The following is a 24,484-nucleotide window of genomic DNA, read 5'->3' as shown; positions in this document are numbered from 1 at the left end:
CAACAGACGTAGGCGTGCGTGAGGGACGAAAAAAACAAAAGGGAGCTAAGGCGCTCTTCTCTCCTACTCCGCCCCCAGCCTTTAAAAAATCTCATTACGAGCGTCTCCCCTTCGTATAGCTCGTTCCTTTGGGGCAGAAATACAACCGGTGCAGAGAGCGAGCGTGCGCGCTCACAGCCCTGAGCCTGAAGGGGGTGCAGTGAGAAAGCTGCGCTTTCCCTGCGCGTCCACACGGCGGCTAAACCGGCACAAGGGAACAAGTCCTAACGCCGCCACCGCCGCAGCCGCCACAAAAAAAGCGCTTATTTCCGCGACCGCCCCGCCTTGCTGTTTGGGAGGCGGGCAAAAAGCAACAAGTCTCCCGCGATAGGAGAGAGGCAGGCGGGTGGGAGGGAGGGAGGGAGGAGAAGGGAAGGAAGGCGACTCTCCCTCCTCCCGCACAGGAAGCGCGCAGAGGGGCAGCTTCTGCTCACGCTGCAAGGCACGTGTCACTCTCCGCGCGCCCAAGCAGGTCGGTATAAAGCGAGGGGCGGCTGCCCGAAGAGCACCTGCGGGTCTTCCCACCCTCCGCCACAGAAATGGCTCCGCTCCCTTCTTCTCCGTCTTCTATTGCAGTGTGAGGCGAGGCCGGCCATGCTCTTCCTGGGCAGGACGCCCAATCCAGCAGCCTAACCCCACAGCAACGTGGTAACTCGCACCTAGTCGCCGCTGCTTATGCACCGTCAGCGCTGGGTACTCTTTATGGCCGTATCCCGACGTGCTGCAAATCTAGAACACCCCCCCCCCCAGCTACCATTAAGAAGAGCAGCCGCGTGATTCTCGGCCGGCTCTTTGCTTATCTTTGGTAGCTGCTGCTGCTTCATTTCATTGAAAATTCCCATTTTGGAAGCCTAGCCTAAGCTTTTGCATGAATTCCAAAGAGGGTGATTGAAATGCACGTCCCTTCGTTGGAGGGCGAGGGCCCGGCGGGACTTTCTGCTGGGATCCAGTTAGGAATACTGCCGCTGCACGTGGATATTGGCGCGAGGGGCTCGAATACGCTGCCAATTTGCCGCTGCTCTTGTGCCGCTAAGAGAAAAGGATGCAGTTGGGAAAACCTTTGGGTTTGTTTTTTTAAGGCGAGGGGAGGTTTTCTGCGGGGCATGAGAACAAGAGGGTCTGCTGGGTGGAAGGAGGTGGGCCTCCTCCACAGAGCAGTCGCTTTCCCTCCTTATTTGGGGATGGGGAACCTGAGGCCCTCCAGATATTGCTGGAGTTAATACAAGGAGAGCGCTCTAGCCCTCGGACTCTGCATCTGGTCGGTCACTGAGAGAACAGAATACAGTGGTACCTCTGGTTGCCAACGGGATCCATTCCGGAGGCCCGTTCACAACCTGAAAAGAACGCAACCCGTCGCGATTTGCCGCTTCTGCACATGTGCGTAACGTCATTTTGTGTGTCTGCGCATGAGCAAGCGGTGAAACCCGGAAATAACCCTTTCCAGTACTTCCGGGTCGCCGCGGGACGCAACCTGAAAACGCTCAACCTGAAGCAAATGTAACATGAGGTATGATTCTACAGTGGTACCTCGGGTTAAGAGCTTAATTTGTTCTGGAGGTCCATACTTAACCTGAAACTGCTCTTAACCTGAAGCACCACTTTAGCTAATGGGGCCTTCCTCCTGCTGCTGCGCCACCGCTGCACGATTTCTGTTCTCATCATGAAGCAAAGTTCTTAATCCGAGGTACTATTTCTGGGTTAGTGGAGTCTGTAACCTGAAGCGTCTATAATCCGAGGTACCACTGTAGTGGATTACTGTACATGGGCTTTGGCTGGAACCAGCATGCTCTAGGTTCCTACCTTCTTCATGCCCTTCAGCTCCAGCCAGCCTCATCAGTAGTCAAGTATTATGGAAAATGCACACCCAACAAAATCGTGGGGTGCGTGCTGTAAGTTCCCCAACTTCCCTTAAATAAACTATTCTGCTTACTTGGTTATGAACAAATTGATTTGAATTGCTGTGGAGATAGCTACCATTGCTTTGATATTTATGACTATGCTGTGGAAAATAGGGGTACATGTGTTACCTATCCCGTGTCACTGTTCAAATGTCAGCTCAGCAGTGAGACTGCTATGTGGTCTTCTGCAAGTACATTCACCCATTTGCAATATGGTGCAACAAGACATCTTAATTGCAAGATTTACTGAAGTGATGTACACAAAATGCATACTCTTAGTTGGAGCTAAGTAGACCTGGGCTTGATCAGTGCTTGGACTGGATTAAACAGACTGAATTCTGGGATGGAATAAGGGTGGCAAATAAATATACTAATAAAGTTCTTTGAACATGAAAAGTGCTGTATAAATTGGTAAGAATTACATGCTGCTGTTTTTGGAAAGGGCTGAGTGTTGCTTACAGTGGTGCCCCGCAAGACGAACGCCTCGCAAGACGGAAAACCCGCTAGACGAAAGGGTTTTCTGTTTTGGAGGCTCTTCGCAAAACGAATTTCCCTATGGGCTTGCTTAGCAAGACGAAAATGTCTTGCGAGTTCCTGCGGGGGTTTTTCCCTCCCCCCCCTTTCCCTAAGCCCTAAGCCGCTTATCAGCTGATCCGCTGATAAGCCGCTTATCAGCTGATCCGCTAAAAGCCGCTAAACCGCTAATAGCACTAATCCGCTAAGCTGTCAATGGGCTTGCTTTGCAAGACGAAAAAAACGCTATATGAAGAGCCTCACGGAAAGGATTAATTTCGTCTTGCGAGGCACCACTGTATTCTGAAATAGCTCATTTCCAAATACTGCACAGCAGTGATGCGCATCCTTAGCTTGTTAATGTTTTGATTGGGCCTCCTCAAAGATTTGCAAGGAAACATTATTGCTGTCTCCTTTCTCCCTCCCTATCTTACATTTGCATCTGTCTGTTCCTGTTAACCCCATTTCCCTGCAGCTTTTAAGTAGGTTTAAACGCAGGGGGACATAAAGTGGTACCCATTAAAATATTTAGTTTAAGATGTAGTGGAATGGAAAATGAACTAATGTTTAATGAATTACCTTGCCTGCCCAGGGGACCACATAGGTTGCTAAATGGTGCAATGGTGATGTGTGCATAATATCTTTGAGCTCCAAAATCTCAACATGCTTTCCATGATGTGTTTCTGTGGCATTGTTAACGCTACTCCCTAGCTGAAACCAGCTGCTAACAAGCAGGCAGTGTTCACCCAGCAGAGAGAATGGGAGGGTGGATTGAGGACATCAGGCAATTGCCATTGTCACAGAAAATGTCATGGGATCTCTGGGACTCAAAACAGAGCAGAATTTTAAAAGCTTTATCTTAAAACTAACATGCATGCAATCTGATAATGGAGGCTTGATGAGCTGAGGTGACCCTGCTGAGATGTGATTAAGTTTTTCCAGAAAGCCTGTGTTTTGAAAACCTAGAAGAGGAGCTGTGAGCTGTGTTAGGAAAAAAATGCTAAAGGGAATATCTCATGCAGAAGCAAACCAGTTAAGACTAATCTATGCATACATGTACATCACCCAGTGTCTTCTCAATCTGCATTTGCCTCTGGAAAAGAACAGAGTTTCCAGTTAGCTGACTTTCAAATATGTAGTATGAGATAATTTTGACATATTTTAATAAGGTGATACTGACTTGCCCTTAAATATACATATTTGGTGTCAGATTCATTGAGCTATCATTAGTTCAGACCTATGTGAAGTTAAGGGGTTTTTTTTTTTGTCTTACATGTATCACTGTACATTGTTTGAATTGAAATGTTTTGGCCATTTTACCGCTCTCAGTTTGAAAAGGTCCTTTTGGCACTCTTTACAATCTTTTTGTTTTAAGGACCTTGAGCAATTTAATATCAGGTGCAAACATGGCCACCCCTTTTGATGGTCCAATCCTCAGCAGGTTTACCCAGGATGCAGTTCTGTGCACACATAGGAGTGTGATTGAACTTGGTCTTACCTCAGACATAGGGCTCCTCCTCCCGCTTATTCATCATTTATCCTGATTTGCTTGCACAGAGCTTATTTGGAGGTTAGATTATATCTGGTCTTTTTGAGCATTTGTTCACGGGACAGTTGTACAACGCACATTCATCCTGATTCACTTCCAAGGTGTTTACACTTCCTGTTAATCATTCATTCACCCCACACTTTTCAGTGCATTTTCCTCTCACTTTCCTGACTGCAACAAGTCTGTTTTGTTTTTGTTTTCAAGTGGATACCTTGCGCTAGGGTAAGAGTGCCTTAATCCACTTTGATTGCATCAAGCTAAAGTTGAATTTCTTTTGCAAAATAGTGATGCTCTAGAGGCACCCTTAATGCTTTTGCTACTTTATGCAGGACCATGCCCAAGAAAGGAGGAAGACGAGTTGCAACAGAGAAGGAACAACGTTTGCCATGTAAACAAGCAAAAGTGGAAGCAACCTCCCCTTGGCTTATGAAATGTGACCATCCAGAGAGCGTATTTGAAAGTTTGATCTCTCCTGTCAAACAAGATGAATTTTTCAGAGAATATTGGGAGCAGAAACCATTGCTGCTTCAGAGAGAGGAGCCTTCTGTGGCATTGTACTACCAATCTCTTTTTCACTTAACTGACCTGAAAGACATGGTCAAAGAGGGTTTGTACTATGGAAGGGACATTAATGTCTGCAGAAGTATGAATGGGAAAAAAAAGATTTTTAACAAAGATGGCAAAGTCAGCTATGAACAGCTGAAGAAAGACTTTGACCAGAAAAAGGCTACAATACAATTTCACCAGCCCCAGAGGTTTAAGGTATGATCCATCAGATGTCTGTTGTTGTTGGCTGCTTTTGGAGTTTTAATCTGGGATTCTGGAAATTTAGGGAGTAGGCTGTGGTACTATGAGCCCATCCTCTCTTACAATCAGCTGTTGCCAACCTGGATTGAAGAGACCAGGGACACTGCTAAACTGACTGAGAAGCCATAAATTACTCTGTTTTTATATTGTTTGTTGTGTATCAGTCCTAATTGGTAAACAGCCTATTCCCAAGCAAATGCATAACAATATATTGCTTTTGGATAGTTCTCTTACTTAAAACATCCTCTGGTATGTTTGCTTTTAACATTGGCTTGACTTTAGAAAATTGGGGAAATGATACAATTTAAGCTTAAACTTGATTCATTTTTCTGTACTTGAAGGGGGTACCACTGAGTGCCAGTCTTGCAGAAAACATGGGCTCTTTAAGAACCAAGATGATGATATGAAACCAGTATTTCTAGTGTAGAAGAAAGAATGATTCAGGATGTCCTTTTGAGTCTTTAGGACGAAAAAGTCACCTTTGGAAGAGGTGAGTGAATGCCAGTTAGAAATTAGTATTCCTTTTGTGTACGAACTACAGATTGTTTTCAGGAGAATTCCCTTACAGAATCATGATTAAAGTATTACAGGTGGGACCAAAAATAAAATAAAATGTTGCAATGTGGTCTAACTGGCCTAGTCTTCTTTCAGGGCATTCTATGCCATTTCTGTCCCCTCCTATGCCCCAGGTTTTCTGATACACACACATCTGTCCAGCATTTTGCAGCTCCTGAGCATTGTTGTTTAGTCGTTTAGTCGTGTCCGACTCTTCGTGACCCCATGGACCAGAGCACGCCAGGCACTCCTTCCTTAGTCTGTGCTTATTAGACCACTAGGGATTTTCTCCTTGCTTCAGCAAACTTAGGGATTCCCTTGAGGATGCTAACTCAAAAGACATCATGAACCATTCTCATTTGTACACTAATAATACTGGTTTCATATCATCGTTGGATTATCTGATACATAAATTATATGTTAATAATTGCTGTTGGGTAAAGAGGAAGTGTAACATGATGAGCGGGAACAAGATACATATACAGTACAAACAATAGCTTTTTGTTTGCTATTCAAATTCAATTTGTGGATTATGGAATTAAGACAGTTCATGAGAATATTCTATAAACTCAATGTTACATACTCATATCCCAGTATCCCATTTTTTGAAATGAAGCAATGAGCCCTTAAAAAAAATCTGTATAATGAAGTTACTAAACAAATAGATTTATAAGGAAACACTGCAGTTAATGCCTTAGTGCCTGAGCTTGTGCAAGCTGCTTCTACTTGATTTTTGCAGACTCCCTGCTCCCACTATACTATAGTCTTCTATGCCACACATCCAAGGCCTTTCCCGACAGTTACCTGGAGTGGAGAGTCAGGGGATGTCTGTGGTTGGAAAAGCTTCACTGAGTAAGCAGACATTGGCTTGCACAACTCGATTCATTTCAATAAAAATAACTTGATTTGAAGGGAAAGCAAAAAGGAGCAGTGATTTGGTTGGCTGGAAGGAATGGCCCAGCAACATTATGCAAAACAGGATTTAGTTGTATATTGTTACCTGTATAAGTGGCTTCATTGAGGTTTGTATTGGCAGGCATCTTGAAACCACTCACACTGTATCTAAGGAAGGAGACTGAATTTAGCATGTTTTGGAACTTCTGTTTTCTGCCTACTTCTCACCTAGCTTGCTGACATGTTTTCAGATAATGCAGCAGCTGTATGAATGCCTGTGTGTGCAACAGGCACACTTTCAATGTGGGAAAGTTGCACTCTTCTTCTGACCTTTTATAAAGCAGGTCAGGCAGACATCTTGTTTAGAGTGATACATGTTTTTGGAACAATTGGATTGCAAATATAATGGGTAAATATGATAGGAGAATAATGGAGGTTGCCTTGGCATTGTTAACCATTTCTCTGTCTCTTCCCTTTTTTCTTTTTAGGATGAGCTCTGGAGAATCCAGGAGAAGCTGGAATGCTACTTTGGCTCATTGGTTGGATCTAACGTTTACATTACCCCACCGGGGTCCCAAGGCCTGCCACCACACTACGATGATGTTGAGGTAAGAGGGCCCACAATGGCCAGTATGTTTCTTGTTTGCAAGAGTTTCGCATAGTAAAATAAAGTTACAGGTAGGTAACCCTGTTGGTCTGCCGTAGTCGAAACAAATTAAATTAAATTAAATTATAAAAAATAAAATAAAAAAGTCCTTCCAGCAGCACCTTAGAGACCAACTAAGTTAGTTATTGGTATGAGCTTTCGTGTGCATGCACACTTCTTCAGATACACTGAAACAGAAGTCACCAGACCCTTATACAGTGGCACTTCAGGTTAAGTATTTAATTTGTTCCGGAGGTCCGTTCTTAACCTGAAGCACCATTTTAGCTAATTGGGCCTCCCGCTGCCGCCGCAACGCCGAAGCATGATTTCTGTTCTCATCCTGAAGCAAAGTTCTTAACTTGAAGCACTATTTCTGGGTTAGCAGAGTCTGTAACCTGAAGCGTATGTAACCTGAGGTACCACTGTATGTAGTGAGAGGGTGGGGAGGGGTATTACTCAGAAGGGTGGTGGGAATGGGTAATTGGCTGATAGGTGTGGTAAACCTGTTGACGACTGTTAACAACTGCAGTTGGTCTTACAGGAAAAAGCAAGGGGTGAGGTGGCTAAAAATAGCTTTATCATGTATAATGAGATAAGAATCCAATGTCTCTATTCAGACCAGGTCTCTCCATGGTTTTAAGTTTGGTAATAAGTTGCAATTCAGCAACTTCTCTTTCTAGTCTATTTCTGAAATTCTTTTGTAATAAGACAGCTACTTTGAGATCTTGTATAGAATGTCCTGGGAGATTGAAGTGTTCTCCTACTGGTTCTCTGTCGTGTGGTTAATTTTGTGGAAGTCATTACATGCGTCCACAATATTACATGGATGATGTATGCGCATATCACATGTGGATTCTGTTTGAAATAAAACCTAGTACTATTTTCAACATTTACAAGTATTCTGTTCTAAATACAGTGGTACCTCAGGTTACATACGCTTCAGGTTACATATGCTTCAGGTTACAGACTCCACTAACCCAGAAATAGTACCTTGGGTTAAGAACTTTGTTTCAGGATGAGAACAGAAATCGTGCTCCAGTGGTGTGGCAACAGTGGGAGGCCCCATTAGCTAAAGTGGTGCTTCAGGTTAAGAACAGTTTCAGGTTAAAAACGGACCTCCGGAACGAATTAAGTACTTAACCCGAGGTACCACTGTAAAGAACTCACTTGCAACAAATGTTTATTCCGTAGTGAACTTAGCTGAAAGTCTGAGGAACGGTGAGCTTTTTGATGCTTATTGACTTAATGGTCTTTGCAGGTGTTTATCCTACAGTTGGAAGGAAAGAAGCACTGGCGACTCTATAAGCCTACTGTACATTTAGCTCAAGAATACAACACTGAGCCCGAGGAGAAGATAGGGACTCCAACACACGACTTCATATTAAAGGTATTCGTGTCAGAAACACCTCTGAGTGCCTGAGCTATAGATGAAGAAAATGTCTAAGACCTTGACATAGTTAGCTTGTTGTTGGTGAATAAGGTTGCCTGTCCCCTCTAGGTCTTAAAGAGAGAGATTAATTGTCTTGTTTGACATGGCTTATTCCGCTATGCCTCTCCTTTCAGTCACATTTTTCAGCGTCACTTCATACAAACCTTTCCACTGTTAGGAGAATGAGAGGGCACAGATGTGTCCTGGTGTTGTTCTTGTTATTTAGCAGTCCCATTTTGGAAGTTGATTTAAATTTGGGTAGTATTGTGAGCTTCTATGAGCTGGCAATGCTTCATGCATCTGTAGTAAACTGCAGTGAATATCGTGTAAATTTACACGCTTCCAGGATTAATACAGTGGCACTTCGGGTTACAGGCGCTTCAGGTTACAGACGCTTCAGATTACAGCCTCCACTAACCCAGAAATAGTACGTCAGGTTAAGAACTTTGCTTCAGGATGAGAACAGAAACCGCGAGGCGGCAGCGGGAGGCCCCATTAGCTAAAGTGGTACCGCATGTTAAGAACAGTTTCAGGTTAAGAACGGACCTCCAGAACGAATTAAGTTCTTAACCCGAGGTACCACTGTATCTATCAATAACACAATTGCTTTGTTTCATTTTGCTTTGCTGCTGTCTTCTAGTTCTTATTGTTTTATTGCTTAGTCTGAATTAATTGTACTTTGTTGTTTTTTGCATTTCTGGAGCTTTCTCCGTTTGTTATTTAGTGCTGCGCAGTGTGTTTTATCTGCTGCTTTGGCCTAGTATCTGCTGCTCTGCCTTTTTAGTATTATTGATCATTGTAAGGCAACTTAAATACTATTCACTTTTTTCTTTTTTCTTTAAATAAAAAAATAGGTTTCTAACAGTCCATGTAGCCTAGCTGTAGGATTTTGGATGTCTGCAGCACAGCTCTACATGAAAATGGGGAAAATTCTGTAACATGACAGAATTGTCTATTCAGCTGTTTGTGTTTTTGTTATTGAGAGAGTAATTTTTCTTTATTTTGCAAGCACAGCAGCGTAGCCTTAATAAACTGTCAAAATAATTTATTTTTAACTGTCCTGCCCACGTTTTCTTCCAGCCAGGAGACCTGCTATATTTTCCAAGGGGGACCATACATCAAGCTGACACACCTCCTGGGATATCGCATTCTACTCATGTGACCATCAGCACCTATCAGAACAAGTAAGCACTCTGCCTTATTCTTCTAGTATGAGTTTTCTTGTCAGTGACTTTAAACTAAATGAATCTGGCAAACTATTTTTATTTTGTTTTAGCTATAGAAGATTTATATTCTATACCCCTTAATTAACCCAAGCTAACCAGTTTACATAAAGCAGGCATGTCCAAAGTCTGTTTCGGGGGCCTAATCCAGCCCACTGGTTGGTTTAATCTGGCCCCTGTGGCAGTTAATTTCAATCCTAAAAAGCTCAACAATTTTGGTTGGCCCTTTGGTCGGCCCTCACAGCCCTTCACTTCATCAAATTTGGCCCTCTTTGGAAAAAGTTTGGACACCACTGACATAAAGCAACATAAAACATTCATTGCATTCATTGTTTTGTTCTTAAGGGAAATAGTATTAGCTTAGAAGATCTGGGGTGGGGAACCTTTGGCCCTCCAGATGTTGCAGAACTACAACTCCCATCATCCCTCATGTCTTTCCAATAGGCAAAATCCTTAATTGGAACAAGAATCTCTGCTACATTAAGCAGGGATTTAGAGACAAGAATGGGAGGCAGTGAAGAAGTAGGGGGATAATGAAGTCAGATCCTGGGTTTCATGCTGGGGTTTTGTGTTCATGTAGTAAACATAGCTGGAGTTAATGTGTTCAGGCAGCAAAGTGATTTATTTTTTTTAAATCAAAGACTGATTCAGCAGCAAATGGAACTATAGTTAAGTTGGGACCACAATAATGAACAGTTGGGACCAGAAGCAACAGAACAGCTGGTTTTTTATGCCCGTGGTACTTCGCTTCAAAGCACATTTTTGTACTGAATATGTTCAGGAAGAGATTTCCATGCTGTGGTACCATGAATGTCATATAGAATAGCCACAGTGCTAATTGGTCTTGTCACGAAAGTCTTCTGTTTCTTCTGTGGAGGCTCTGTGGTCATTGTAGCTTGATACAGACTCCTAGGCCAGTTCCTCCTCCTCCAGAAGAACAGAGGACAGGAGAGAGCATTCTCTGGCAGCCCCAAAGTTGTGGAACTCCTTCCCTACAGAGGTGTGCCTGTTACCTTCATTATATAACTTCCAGCAAATGTTTAAGACACACCTCTTTACCCTGCCTTTTGACACTTGAGATGTATATTTTAAGGCCCTACTTATTTCTGTAGTTGTTTGTTGTTTTAAACTGTTTTTAAGAGTTATGATGTGTTTTGATGTCACCTGCCCTGGAACCTTAGGGTGAAGGGTGGGTAATTAATAATAATAATAATTAATGGCCCATCCCAGGGAGGGGTACCCAACTATAATGCTGGCTTGATCAGATCACAACAACCGCACCTGTTCCATAAACGATGTCTGATTTGGCCACAGCCTTAGTTACATCATGTTCTAACACGCTACGTGGGGGCCACCTTTGAAAAGTGCTCAGAAACGTCAACTGGCTCAAAGAGCTACAGCCAGATTGCTGACCAGGACTGGTTATAGGGAGCAGGCGACTCCCTTGTTACAACAGCTCCACAGGCTACTGGTCTGTTTCAGCGCACAATTCAAAGTGCTTGTTATCACCTATAAAGCCCAATATGGCTTAGGTTCAAGCTATCTGAAGTATCAGATTCCCTCATATGAATCTTCCTGGGGAGGCCCTTCTCTCAATCCTGCCACCCTCACAGGCACACTTGCTGCAGACTCGGTGGCTGCTTCCTGACTGGAACTCCCTCCCTAGAGAAGCTAGACTGTCCTTCCCCCAGCAAGTGAATACCTCCTTTGGGCTTTGGGGAATTGACTGCTTTTAATGAAAGGGCTGGTCCCATGCTATTTTTACTGTAATTATTGGTATGTTTTAAACAGATGTTATATAGTTTTAATTCTATCAATATTTAACTGTATTTTAGGGAATATTTTTCTATGTTTTTAGCAGTTCTTATTTTTATCTGTAAGCGGCCTTGAGTGCCACCAGGGGAAAAGGGGTGGGATAATAAATGCCATATTTTTCCGTGTATAAGACTAGGTTTCCCCCCTAAAATATAATGTCCAAAATTTGGGTATGTCTTATACATGGGGGCCATCTCCCCCTATTTTCTTAAATCGGAGTCCCCCAAAATAGGGGCGTCTTAAAATGGGGGCGCCTTATAGACAGAAAAATGTGGTTTATTTATTTACCCACCTACCTACCTACCTACCTACCTACCTCTGTTGAGGTGGACAATTTAATCTATTAGACTTTTCCATGCTGTTTCTCAACCTACCTGCTTTTTCTGTACAGGAGACCACACTGAAGCTGTGTTACACTATCCTAAGCAATGCGAATGGAGCATCTTTCAGGCACTTGTAGCTAGCAGCCTGGCAATGACCTGTGCTTCCTTAGGATGCCCTGAAAGAATTAGACTATATTTCCTGATCACCTAGGATATGAGTACACATATGATAGTATTTTTCCTAAACATTCTCAGTTTCAGTCCATGTGGGTTAATAGGATGTGCTAGAAGAGCCCTTGACATTCAAAACCAGTTTTGTTTTTTCTTTATCCTCGGCAAGAAACATTGCTCTAAATTAACTGGCTTGGCATTAATGCCTTTGTTTCCCTCCCTTCCCCCTTGTATGGCAGCTCTTGGAGAGATTTTTTGCTGGACGTGGTTCCTGGACTAGTGTTGGATACGGCGAAAAAGGATGTTGACTTTCGGAAGAGCATTCCAAGGCAGTTACTGATGGTAAAGATGCAGAGATAAAGAAAATGAACAGTGTGTGCTTGCTGTCAGAGGAAAAGTGCATAGCCACCATTTTAAACACAGAGTAACTCCCATAATCTCCACTAGTAGCTTCATAATGTTGGAAGAGGTCAGCCTTGTTTCTTAGCAGCAGATCTTCTTTACTGCGCGGTCACATTTGTTTGCAAAACTAAGCCAGAAAGCTTTTTAAACCAAACAGTGCACAAGCTGCTCCCTGGCACCTATAATAGTCCCAGCAAGTGTAGGCAAAACTGCAGAGTTTTGTTATGGGTCTTGTAATAAAGAGAGCTAATTGCTAGCCTTCAAGTTGCCATCTGTGGCTTGATCCAGTAGTTTTCAAAAAAGAACACTAAATCCAAATTAATACCAGATTTTATGATTTCATAATGTGGCATTTGAATCTATGTCACTTAGCCACTGCTGCCTTCCCATAACTGGCTACAGGAAGAAGAGTTAAACCGAACACTTGTTTGTTCCAAAAATCTTGCCTTTGCAATTCTGTCCAGTGCAGTATAGTAGGTGGTGATGATTAGTTTGTTACTTGCCCTTCACCCTAAGGTCCCAAGCTGGGTTGCAACAATAAAAACACAACATTAATATTAAAACACAATATTGCACAATATTAAAAACTGCTTAAAACAGCTTATAATGACCAAAATAAGGTTGGGAGCCAACATCTGTAATGCCTGGAGATCTTAGGACTGCATTCTCAAGTAAATTAGGATCGTGTTTCTAACTACTAGCATAAATTCTTTTTGGTCTTTTTCTTTAGAAGGCGGATTTATCTGATTCATCCAAGCCATTAAGTGGCTTCCTGAGATGCCTTGCAGACCGTCTGGAAAATTGTAGAGAATTGAGGTCATCCGACATGAAAAAAGACTTCATTATGAACAGATTACCTCCTTTCTTGGGGACTAACTTTGACTCTCTGGCTCCAGGTAACAGTTTAAGTTTGCAGAGGGTGCTTTTCATAAAGTGTGGGGACTGGGAAGACAGTTTGTTCCATAGATGTAGCAGTAAACCAGTTATTTACATATATTACATATGGAACCGGGCCATAGATTAGTTTAATGTGTGGATTGGTTCAGAGAGCCTGTACAGATGTAACATTTCTGAAGATTCCCTTCCCTTCTTTCCTTTTTTTGATATTTCAATTAGCATCTTAAGAGGGACCTAGATTATACTGCAGCAGCTATGTCAGTGATAGATGGCATTTTGCATTTTTTTCTAATTAGGAAAATAGCCTGTGATCTTCCATGACTCTGCTTCAGCTGTTATACTGTACATACAAGCTGACTGAACTAAGGAGATATTTACAAGAATTAGCCAGCTGCACTAAGTTCTGCACCTGCTCTTAGTCAAGAGAGATGTAAGCAGCACAGGCTAGCTTGCTGCTCCTTTCGCTGAACTAATATTGCTATTCTTCCTTGTCTAGGTGGAGCACTACCAAAAATAGACAGTACAATCAGGTTACGGTTTAAAGATTACACAGTAATTACAGTGGAACCAGACCTTTTGGTGAGTACAGAGGAAGTGCTTGTAGAGACTTGCTTTTCAGTGAGGAATTGGGTGCATGTTATTTTTAGGCTGCTTGAATCCCACAGCATGTGACTGGGATTTGCTCTGACATTATAGCAATTCAGTTCTGTTTTGTAAAGGGAAAGAGTTAGTGTTTTGTAGGAGTTTCAAAGACAGCCTTTGAAATATAACCAGGTGCTGGCCTTAGCTAAGGAATTTCCTAATTACTACTGCTAAAAAATAAGAAAGGCGAGGCTTATAAAGTTATGGTAAAATGGAGCAGGAGTTTTGCAAGTGCTTTGATGTTGATTGATAAATTACAATGTATTATCTGTTTTTCTCTTGTTTTTTAGGAAGAGTCTCGCAAAGAAATGGTTTTTGTCTATCACTCTTTAAAGAACAAGAGGGAAGTCCATATGATGGGGGATGAGGATATGAATGAGGATGGAATAGCAGAGGTTTGTTTTTAATTCTGCTTGTTAGGTCAGTTATTGATGAAGTCCATGTGGAAATTCCTTATTTTCAGATCTGTCTCTTCTAGCCCCTCTCCACACCTGGTGCTGGTCAGCAGTACGTTAAGTTTTTGCCAGACTGCTGTTTGGGTTTGTCTGTTTTAAAAGCTGTGTGCGTTTTGTTGGCAATATGAGAACGCTGCTGGGTCAGACCAAGAACCCATTTACTCCATTACTTTGTCCCAATTGTAACCAACCAGATCTCCAAAAACCCACAGGTGTGTAGTATGAAGGTGGTAACTGATATTCAGCATATACTGCCTGTGTGCCTGGAGGTTGCATTTAGCTAGCCTAGTCAATGTAATATAGAAACGTGTGTTGATAGATTTATAATAACTGTGTTCATCTGTATAACAGCAGTAACTACTGGCCCAGGATATATTATTCATATTAGTGAGCATGAAATGTGTCAAATGTTTAGTTCAATATGGCGTTAATAACACACACTCTTTCTCTTTATAGACTCATGGGTTACGATTTCCGCTCTCACATATGGATGCGTTGAAGCAAATTTGGAGCGGTAACACTGTCCGTGTTAAAGAACTGAATCTGACTTCAGATGCAGAAAAAGAGAACTTGGTGGTGTCATTGTGGAGTGAATCGCTCATTGAAGTAGTCTAGAGGCATGATCCAGTCAAAGTTAAGTACTCGTAGGTCTCTTAGATGTTGCTGGGAGAATCAAGTGTGCCCTTAAATTAAAATAGAAGGGAACTAAGGCACCAGCCAGCCAAAGTTAAAAGTGCTTAAATCTGCCATTGCACAGAAACAGCAAAACGTTACCTCAGGCATACAAAGGCTTTTTACATAGTTTTTGTACGCGTAGTGAGTACATAAAAATAACACACAGGAGGGTAAATGGGGAAGCTGTGGCCCTCAAGGTGGTGTTGGACTCCCAAGGCTGTGGGAGATGTGGGGAGCCACAAGTTCAGCATCCCTGGTGCAAAGTAGGAATGAATGGTTCATGCTTTCCTGGTTTCAGCAGTGACATATGTACAGTGGTACCTCGGTTTACGAACTTACCGTATTTTTTGCCCCATAAGGCGCACCGGCCCATAGGACGCACCTAGTTTTTGGGAGGGAGAAATAAAGACTCCCCCCCCCCCGGCTGTCCCCTGAGCTTGCGGGGCTGGCGGTGGGGCTCTCCTGAAGCCTGGAGAGCGAGAGGGGTCGGTGCGTGACGAGAACCAGCTCGCCATCCGTAAAAAAATCAGTTTCGCACCAAGATCAGTTGCAGAAATATGGCCGCAGCTCCTCTAGAAGCTGCTGCTGCCCCAACCTTTATTGTGAGTCCCAGAAAAGATACAAATTCAAGGAGAGAGCTTTGCCTCAGTCAGCAGATAAAAGACAATACAATACATTAGTCTCATGTTCTCACACCAGACCACGTATTTGATCATGCTATGCTTACGTGGGCCAATCATCGGGCAGCATGAGCTCTTCACGCGTTGATCATGCTCCAAGCAATGCTTTCTGCTATGAAATCATCCTTGCGATAATAAACTTTTGCCCATGCTCTTATGGACAAATGACCATATTCCCACAGGTGCGCACCGACCCCTCTCGCTCTCCAGGCTTCAGCGAAAGCCTGCATTCGCCCCATAGGACGCACACACATTTCCCCTTCATCGAGGGGAAAAAGTGCATCCTATAGGGCGAAAAATACGGTAATCCGTTCCAGAAGTCCGTTCTTAAACCGAGGCCTCCCACCGGTCGGCTTCCGTTCTTAGACTGTAAACCGAATCGTTCGTAAACAGGGCTGTTCTTAAACAGCGGTACCACTGTACACCTAAAGTAAGGAGGCTTGGTCTTGCCATACGAAATTCAGTGACACCCCAAATTGTGGATAGTGCCATGGGCTGCAAACATAAAAGTGTCGGCCCTTTTTTGGGGTGAAAGTGTGCTTTGTTGTACAGAAAAAGCCAACCTACTGCACTGCATCTCATAAAGGATGCATCATGTAATTAGTTGCATGAAAAAGCAACAGTAAAAGCACAAAGGAGCAGAAGCCAATTTATAACTATCTGCCCATTCCAAAATATACAGGATTATATACCTGGGTGTAACTATTCAAGGTGTATAAATGGAGAAGAACCAGACACACATAAATATGTGATAATAGTATTGCATCACAATAAGTAAGAATGGAACGTTGTTAGTTACTGTGACGCTTCCTCCTTGTTTGGTAGGCTAAGGTATCCACTGTGGGTTGTGTCTTTCACATTTGCCTATTGTGTGAGCTTGCACCATGGGAGGCGAGAGACTGAAACAGTTGTGGTTCTCGCACACTTTATCATTTGCCTTCCTTTCTAGCCAGGCAACAACTGGATGGAAAACTACCACGTGGTTCAGTTTGCTTCATTGATCAATTAATAACATCTGGGCAGCACCTCCCATAGATCAGTATGTGGGGCATATGTTTTTAATGCTCCTTCATCCTTACAATTCTGTACCGGTGTTGTGAACAAAACCCAGGAGGCCTTTACCACATTCTTGCCCACCTCACCCCCAAATGCAAAGCATTGTCTGTTCTATTGTTTTTGTCTGCTGCTGTCCTTTACAATTTAGGGTGACTGTGTGTTTTCTTAAATACTGTGATCTTGTATTTATCATGCAAGTTTCCTTGTAATGGCTTGGCACCACAAGGTAGCTTAAAGCTACCTTTATATAATGAAGGTTTGAATTGATATTCGGAAAACAAAGCAATACATCTCGTGTAACGAAAATAAAACTGCTGATACTATTTTGAAGTATTTTTAATCAAATAGCACAGAGAAATGTCAACTATATACACTATATATAAGGTCACTTTTGGACAAAATGTGATAACTGGCATTCTGGTTTTTAGGGGGGGAATTCTCCCTTGCATCATTTAAAAAATATTATTGCAGTTTGCGATAAATATACCATGAACAGGATAAAGGCAATCCACCCCTTCTGTCCTTTAACACTTTATATACATTAAATATACACACGTACATTCCAGTCAGAATGACCCTCTAAACTCTACAGCTCAAGTATTGTGTCTCTGTGGGTACAAGCCTTGTGGACAGAAATAGTCCCACAGGTGCAATAGAGCTGTTTTGGTCCCCAATACCACCATGTCTAATAAAGTTACTGGTCTTTCAAAGCACCAGTCTGTAAGTCCTTCACTTTTGGGAGCTGTGCCTGTGGTGGGACTAGAGCAAATACAGCCGTACCTTAGAAGCCAAACGGAATCCATTCGGCAACCAAGGCACGGCTTCTGATTGGCCGCAGGAGCTTTCTGCATGCAATCGGAAGCCATGTCAGACGTTCGGCTTCCAAAGCATGTTCACAAACCGGAACACTCACTTCCGGGTTTGCGGCGTTCGGGAGCCAAAGTGTTCAACTGGCAAGGCATTCGGCTTCCAAGGTACGACTGTATCCTAAAAGTCTGCTGCGCTTAAGAGTGCAACTCCATTCACGCTTACTTAGATTCCTGTTGAATCAGGCTTACTTCCACTAAGTGGGGTTTTTATTGTAGTCATAGTTACATAACACTGATACACCAAATGAGAGCATCTTATTTGAGGTTGACTGGATTTTACATCGGCTTGAAAGCACTTTTTTTAAAAAAAGTATTAAATGTAGTTTCAGAATTGTTTGATTTTAGCATACACAAATTCCATCTATTAAATAAGTGCTTCAGATGAAAATACATTTAAAGATCCTAGTGACGTAAAAGTGAAAAAGTAGGTGTATTATTTATTTTACAATCTAAAGTGCTTATTAGGATGCAGTGCACACACACATATGCAGCATTTCACCTTGCATAGCTCCCTTGGTTCTAGAAAAACTAGGTTTTTTTAAGATACAAAGACTGAACTGCTGGTAGAGGTTGTGCAAGAGCCAATCAAGGCTGCTGTTACTGGTGTGAGCTACTGCAAAAGTTTGCGGCCCAGGGTGCCTCTGCTGCTTCTGCAACCAGTGACAGGAGATGTGGCAAGGTCAGTTGTGTCTCCAGAATGCATGTGGTTGATGGCACAATGCAGCAGAGTTGTGGCTCAAGCCCTTAGGTAGATGTTAATATATTAAGAATGCCATATCTTCATTATAAAAATAGAGGTTTTCCTCCAAAGTTTTTACCTTTTCCTTAACTATGCAGCTATAGCAAATATGAGAAATCTAGTCTTACACTGTTTGGTTTTAGCTATTCAAGCTTGATGTTCAATTGTTTCCAAAAAATACATTAAGGTACACAGAAATAACGAACTGATCCAGCTTCCAGGTGCATAACACAGTTGCATGGAAAGCTACATGTGCAAACAGGCCCTGAACATGTGGCCACCATTTTCATTTTTTGACATAAGAGGTTGCATACCTCAAGCCCTTTAAAAGTGGTTAAAATTCTGCTAAATTCAGTCCCTGTGGCTCCTCATTTCCTGCCAAAGCAGCCAGTCAGAAGGATTTTAATTACTAGGGGCTCCAGATACACTGGAGTGAACAACTGTATTAGACTGCAAATTTGGTTTTAAACTCAGACATTGTTTTGCACAATTCCAATTTAAGTTTGAGTTTAAAACTAAGAGCAAAGATGAAAGTGGAAAGGTTCTTGCAGAATAGGCAGAAGCAGAGCTCCAAGTCTGAATTTATCTTCAACTGGAATTTTCATATCCTTTTACACTTAGGTTTTCCGTATTTTTGGAAAGGTTTTTTTTAAAAAAAACACACACCAATTTGCATATGTAAAGCGGTACAAATAGTGCTGGTGCAACTTTCCAGAAAACAGCTCAATGTGTGGTGTTGACTTGTTCTCTAGTGGATGAACTATGCTAAGGCTTAGAGCTATGTTAAGTTTATCAAACGCTTTTGGCGTTCTGATTTTAATAACTCATAAGTGGAAGGGGAAAAAAACCAGGGCACAATCCAGCCAAAGTTAAGCACTGCAAAAACCAATCATATACTTTAATCTCCCTAGTTAAACACTTTTTAATCTCATTGATTTTTAACTGGCTGGAATTGTGGCTACAGTGGGTAGACTGGAACAACAGCAGAAAGTTTTCTATACAAAATCTGAATCATTGCCAATATTTCTCTGTGACAATGCTCTGTGCATTACCAAGCTGCTAGTGAATAGTCTAAACTAGTCACTAGATCTCTTACATAAATTCTCCTCTACAATAAAATACTATTGAGAATGGAGAATTAGCACTAAGCTTAACATTAAATAAGCTGTCTTTTCATATACAGTTCTCAAAGCATTTGTTTTATCGCCATTTTGAGTTACAATGATGAAACTTACCTGAGGCAAAACACTCAATTTTTCAAAAGTGGGATATATCTAGATATGAGGAAACAGTGCAATAATCAGAAAGCTTCTACTTGTAGCTTAAAACTGTAGGAGATGCATTTCAGCTCAAAGTTTTGTTGTTTTTTAGCTCTCACATGATAAGGAAAAGGGGGTAAAAAACATATAATTAGCAAGTAGAGAATGTTTGCATAATCACCACTGTAGCATTATTGCTTAATAGGACTCTGCTGAATATGCCATTGCTCTTATGTAGTATATCTGTTCACAAGGGTAAAGAAGACAATATAAGATTCAGCATTCCATTGCCACTTAAAACATGTGACAGTTTTGGATTCCCTGGCTAGCAGAGTCAGGCACATTCTATAACACGCTCCAGTGCTGTGTGACTTCAGTAGTTTGTTCAACAGTGTTTTCATCCCACATTTGTTTAGAGTTTAAAATGCCTTTATAGTGGAGTGAGACACACTCATAATATTTCGAAGTCCCATATCTGTGTGCATTTGCTGGTGTCGAGCTGGTTTACAACAATGTGGCTCCTGTCATAATAATATCCTCCTAAAATAAGAGACATTTGAGAAGGTCAATAGTTCACGTCAATTCATTATTGATTATTTATAAGCCTATTTTTTCCATTGCACTAAATGTGCCGTACTTGTAAAATGTTAACACCTAAAAACTATTTTAAAAATTGTTTTCATTAGAAAACCCTCTTTCAAGCTAAACTGGAAGCAAGATGGTGACAATATATACACGTGATCCAGAATTAATTAGTCCTGCGCACAGTGTATTTCAGGCAATTTTTTTTTTTTTGGCCTTATATTTTTTCTGTTTTTCCAGCTTATGTAGGACAACTTTCCAGTGTGCAAAGAGCTGCTATCTATAAAGGTTTTCTTTATGATTCTGAGAAAAAATGGTTGTATTAAAGCTGCAGTGACGCCTGGATCTGTCCAGACTCTGTTTATGCCCTGGCCCTGTTATTAAGTGCCGATAATTGTATTCTTAAGCTGAGATCCTAATGTATGCATGGCAATTTGGAACGCAAATACTGACAGACATGAAAAATGTGACCTCAAAGTCAGGCAGAAATGGCATACTTTATAACAGGGATGGCCAAACTTCGCCTCCTGCTGTTTTGGGACTACAATTCCCATCATCCCTGACCCCTGGTCCTGTTAGCTAGGGATGATGGGAGTTGTAGTCCCAAAACAGCTGGAGGGCCAAGTTTGGCTCTATAAGGCAGCACTACAGAGTATTCCCCCTGCCCCCGCCCCCCCCCCCCAAAGCTAAGCAAAATATGATCATTGTAGCTAAATGGATTATCCAAATTCAATCTTGGATACACAAAGAAATTAGTGTGTTTTATCATTGTTTATAAACACATGAATCTTTGATTTGGTTTCACTGCATGCTTATGGAAACTGCAGCTGCTGCTAGCATAGCAAAGTAATATTCTTTTAGATTCCATTGTTACTGGCAAGACAAAAAACAAGGAGTCCTGCTGGATCAGACCAAAGGCTCATCTAATCTAGCCCAGCATCTTATTTTCACAGTGACACCACCTCCAGTTAACCCTCCCCTGGGCTTTCCTACAGCGTTTGTACCCAGAGATAGTGTGCCACTGGTTCTCTCCATTCCACTATGCTTTCCTTTAAAACCAAGCACTACAGCTTGCTTGTTCTGGCTTATAGGCTTCTAGCATCAGTGGATAAACACCTATACATGGCGTCACTATCTCTGGCACATACCCTTTAACTTGAACTGCTTTCACCTCTTTGGATTTTTGTCATGATCCCCTACAAAGAATTTCATTGCGTAGTTCTACCCTGCTTTTAAGATGGACAATTATAAACATTATTTGGACAATCAAGTCTGATACTGACAAGGGCCAGCCTATTCAGAAAGCGGACCAAGGAACTTCGAGCATTACTAAGCTTAAAGCTAAATGAAGCAATTACTTCTGGTGAAATACTTCCTAGGAGGCATGATTTTCATGATTTGAGTATCCAATGTGGTTTTGATGATGAAGCCTTTTGAATTCAGTTGCGAAAAGATCTAAGGATATTGCTATGCATTCGTGACCTCAGTGTGCAGAAGAGCTCACTATGTGCACTTTCTAAGTTATTCCAGGTAAGCTTGACAATTATTCAGGGTAAGCTTGACATGACCTAAATCTAGTTTAAGAGCCTTAAAAGGGGAGTGAGGAGACAATTGTGCGAAGACTTGTATTTTTGTACCAAGTTAAAAGGGCATATAAAACAATAGCTAAAGTCTACCTTTGATATCAAGAACCAGTTGGTCACTGAGGTATGAGCTGATGGTCCCATCTCTGTTGAGCAGCCACTTCTGTCTTGCCTTCCCATGCTCTACCCACAATGCCACTTTAGCTCCAGGAACATCTCTGCCTCCAATGACATCAAGGCAAGCATCATTAACCTAGATAAATTGGGGGAAAGAATTTGTTCATTGCCTTAGTGGGCTCTAATATTTACATATTTCTAACGGATATATGCCCTACAGAAAAGTACAATAGCAGGAATATAGTCTCCAGCAACAAGAAGCTGGATCCATCATACCACCAAAATAAACAACTGATTCACTGAGTACAGGATATCACCGTTTTTACTAGACAGTTTAAAGCACGGTATGAAGAGTAAAAAAGGACTGGTGCAACAGGCCAAAGTTCATCGTTAGGCATGCATATGCTCTACAGCAGGGTTTGGGAACCTGTGGTCATCCAGATGTTGCTGGACTCCTAACGCCCATCATGTTGACTGGGGCAGAGGAACATGGGTCTCCAGCAACATCTGGAAATCATCTGGTTCCCCATCCCTGTTCTACAGACGCAGGTCTATCTGTGACTAGCTGTATTAAGGCAATTGGAATTAAATGGTGCCCAGGACCTGGAGCAGATTCTAAGCGTTGAACAAACGGAGACAGTGATCTCAGTGCTATCAAATTCAACATACGTAACTGAGGACAAATGCCAAGAAGGAAACTTTTAAAAAAGGAGGGGATTACGGCAGGTTTGGCTTAACCATAAAGCAAAATGTAGCAATTGCATCTTTAGTAGTGTGCCTGCTAGAAGGCATGGTTTTCCTTACTCAGTTTTGTTTTTTACAGATGCATGATAAAGGTGGTCTGAGAAGTCTGGTACAAATTAGCACACTCCAATGATAAAACACACACTAAAGTAACCTTTTAGAGAGGTTCTTCTCCCAGGGAGACATTTATGAAAGGAAATGTATCACATGCAGAGCTAATGCATTTGAACTTGAAAATGATACAGAAGTCAAAATAATTGTTCTCCCATGAAGGCTGCTATTAAAAAAACCCAACCCTTATTTTTGTGACACAGTGTGCTGTTTGCTTTTAAAATACATTACCTCATTTCACCCTGAAAAGTTTGCAGTTTCAAAGCCTTATTCATATGAAATTAGAAACATTAATTTGTGGATGCAATGGAAACTTGAATTTGGAACCTGGGCTGTTGAAGAAGCAAGCTATGGACTTGTGAGAGGGAAAAGGCAGGAAGGATTAGCTAGCTTTCCTAAGCACGTAAAGTATTTCCACTGCCCATCACATTACCCTGGTCCCTACTTGCACAGAAGAAGAAATGGCTGGGCTTTATAAACAGACAAAATTGAGGATGATGACAAAGTACCTTGGACTTGAGAAGTCCAGAACAGTAGCGCCAGATCTGAGTAGTCTTGCCATTTAATGGGGAAAGACATAATGATGCAGCTCTTGCATCCATTAGATTCCCAGCAACTGTCAGGTATTTGTCTAGGGATTGGTTCTTTATTCTGAAGTACGCTGCTGGCTGAAACAGAAAAGAATAATTACCACACACTTCAGGGACAGGTATGTATCTCTGTTATAAATCTGCAAAAATACATTTTTCCTTCTGATGTAAACATACAGCCTCTGTTTGCATACCGCATGCATAAAAATGGTAATGTACTTCCATAACTAAATGAATATTAGAATTGGACATGGTTTAGGTTCCATTCAGCAGAAAAGAACTCCCTACCTTTGCTGAATGTAGGATCAACATTTTAAAAAGATGCATGTATTCTGCGAGAAGAAACAGACTTTGTAACATACCTGCTTTACAGGACGAAGGGAGCCAATTACTTTCCAGCCACTAAACTGAGTCCAGTTCGAAATCTTGCTGGGTTCAAGGAGAAGTTGCTTCCCTAAGAAACTGCATCCTTCATATGCTATCCATCTAGTTCAAAATAGAATGTGAATTAACTATGTTAATGCGGTAAAATTTCAACTAGACAAAAATATGCAGTAAAGTGTTTTTAACTGAAAATATACTCATGCTTTGCATGATCGCATTATACGAGATGTTGAGTTGTAAGCCATTAAGGCTTCAATTCTATGCACATCTTAGGGAAGCCTACTTACAAATAGACATGTACAAGGCTGGACCCAAACATTTGATTTGTGAGGAAAGACAGCAAGCAGCCTTTGTCAACTTTGACTATAATGAAACAGAGACCAAACTGTACCACATCAGATGTTCACAAAGGAGTATCACCCTCCCATTCAGATAGGATTCTGGTTATTTTAACAGCTCTGGGCAGCAAGTTGGCATTTCCCCAGAGATCTTTCTAACATGTCTCCCTATCATAGGGGAAGGAAAAGGGAATGGGCAGAAGAAATTCAAATCAACTTTAATTTCAGTTCTAATTCAATTCTAAAAAAAATATCCCCCCAGAATTCTAAGTTAAAATCTCTTTTAGTTGTTACAGCCTAGCATATGCTCAGCAGACTTTTGCTTTCTTCTTCATGGAACACTCCCTCTTTCCATCATTTAAAAATACCTTGGATGAGTAATGTGGCATTGTAGCCTATACTTGTAACTTCTAAGGGTATTTTCAAGGCAGAATATTGCCTTATGTTGTTTAAAGAGCGGCGTTTATTTTACAACAGACATTGCATCATAGTTGTTGGA

The 24,484-nt window shown here is 41.7% G+C and overlaps 2 protein-coding genes across 4 annotated transcripts in view; one reads left to right on the top strand and one right to left on the bottom strand.

The window, feature by feature from the left end:
• The first annotated feature begins 299 nt into the window (after positions 1-299).
• On the top strand, positions 300-15,076 carry RIOX2 (ribosomal oxygenase 2). Of its 3 annotated transcripts, none has more exons than XM_081858501.1 (10): positions 300-511; positions 4,329-4,761; positions 6,744-6,863; positions 8,160-8,288; positions 9,411-9,514; positions 12,102-12,204; positions 12,995-13,160; positions 13,658-13,740; positions 14,094-14,198; positions 14,715-15,076. In XM_081858501.1, the coding sequence occupies exons 2-10, from the start codon at positions 4,333-4,335 to the stop codon at positions 14,871-14,873; spliced, it is 1,398 nt and encodes a 465-aa protein (XP_081714627.1). In that variant the 5' UTR covers positions 300-511; positions 4,329-4,332; the 3' UTR covers positions 14,874-15,076. The 3 variants fall into 3 exon arrangements, with proteins under 3 accessions (XP_081714627.1, XP_081714625.1, XP_081714626.1); XM_081858499.1 differs by lacking the exon at positions 300-511 and adding an exon at positions 518-687; XM_081858500.1 differs by lacking the exon at positions 300-511 and adding an exon at positions 711-732.
• Positions 15,077-16,990: 1,914 nt separating this feature from the next.
• Positions 16,991-24,484, bottom strand: part of CRYBG3 (crystallin beta-gamma domain containing 3) — a 63,658-nt gene continuing 56,164 nt past the window's right edge. The window contains exons 19-22 of the mRNA XM_081858407.1: positions 23,626-23,749; positions 23,183-23,341; positions 21,795-21,954; positions 16,991-20,076 (exon numbers count right to left, since the gene is read on the bottom strand). Coding sequence (XP_081714533.1) covers positions 19,988-20,076; positions 21,795-21,954; positions 23,183-23,341; positions 23,626-23,749 — 532 coding nt within the window. The 3' untranslated portion in view covers positions 16,991-19,987. The remainder of the gene's footprint in view (positions 20,077-21,794; positions 21,955-23,182; positions 23,342-23,625; positions 23,750-24,484) is intronic.

This window comes from Podarcis erhardii, assembly GCF_964252035.2.
Source record: "Podarcis erhardii genome assembly, chromosome: 4".
In the NCBI taxonomy this organism is placed as follows: Eukaryota; Metazoa; Chordata; class Lepidosauria; order Squamata; family Lacertidae; genus Podarcis; species Podarcis erhardii.
Note: the sequence above shows the minus strand (reverse complement) of the source record. Positions and strands in the feature narration are given on the sequence as shown.

Coding starts and splice junctions, on each gene's coding strand:
- RIOX2 (XM_081858501.1), top strand. CDS start 4,333: ATGCCCAAGAAAGGAGGAAGACGAGTTGCAACAGAGAAGGAACAACGT. Junction 13,161..13,657: donor CTTTGACTCTCTGGCTCCAG/GTAACAGTTTAA, acceptor TTCCTTGTCTAG/GTGGAGCACTACCAAAAATA. Junction 14,199..14,714: donor ATGAGGATGGAATAGCAGAG/GTTTGTTTTTAA, acceptor TTCTCTTTATAG/ACTCATGGGTTACGATTTCC.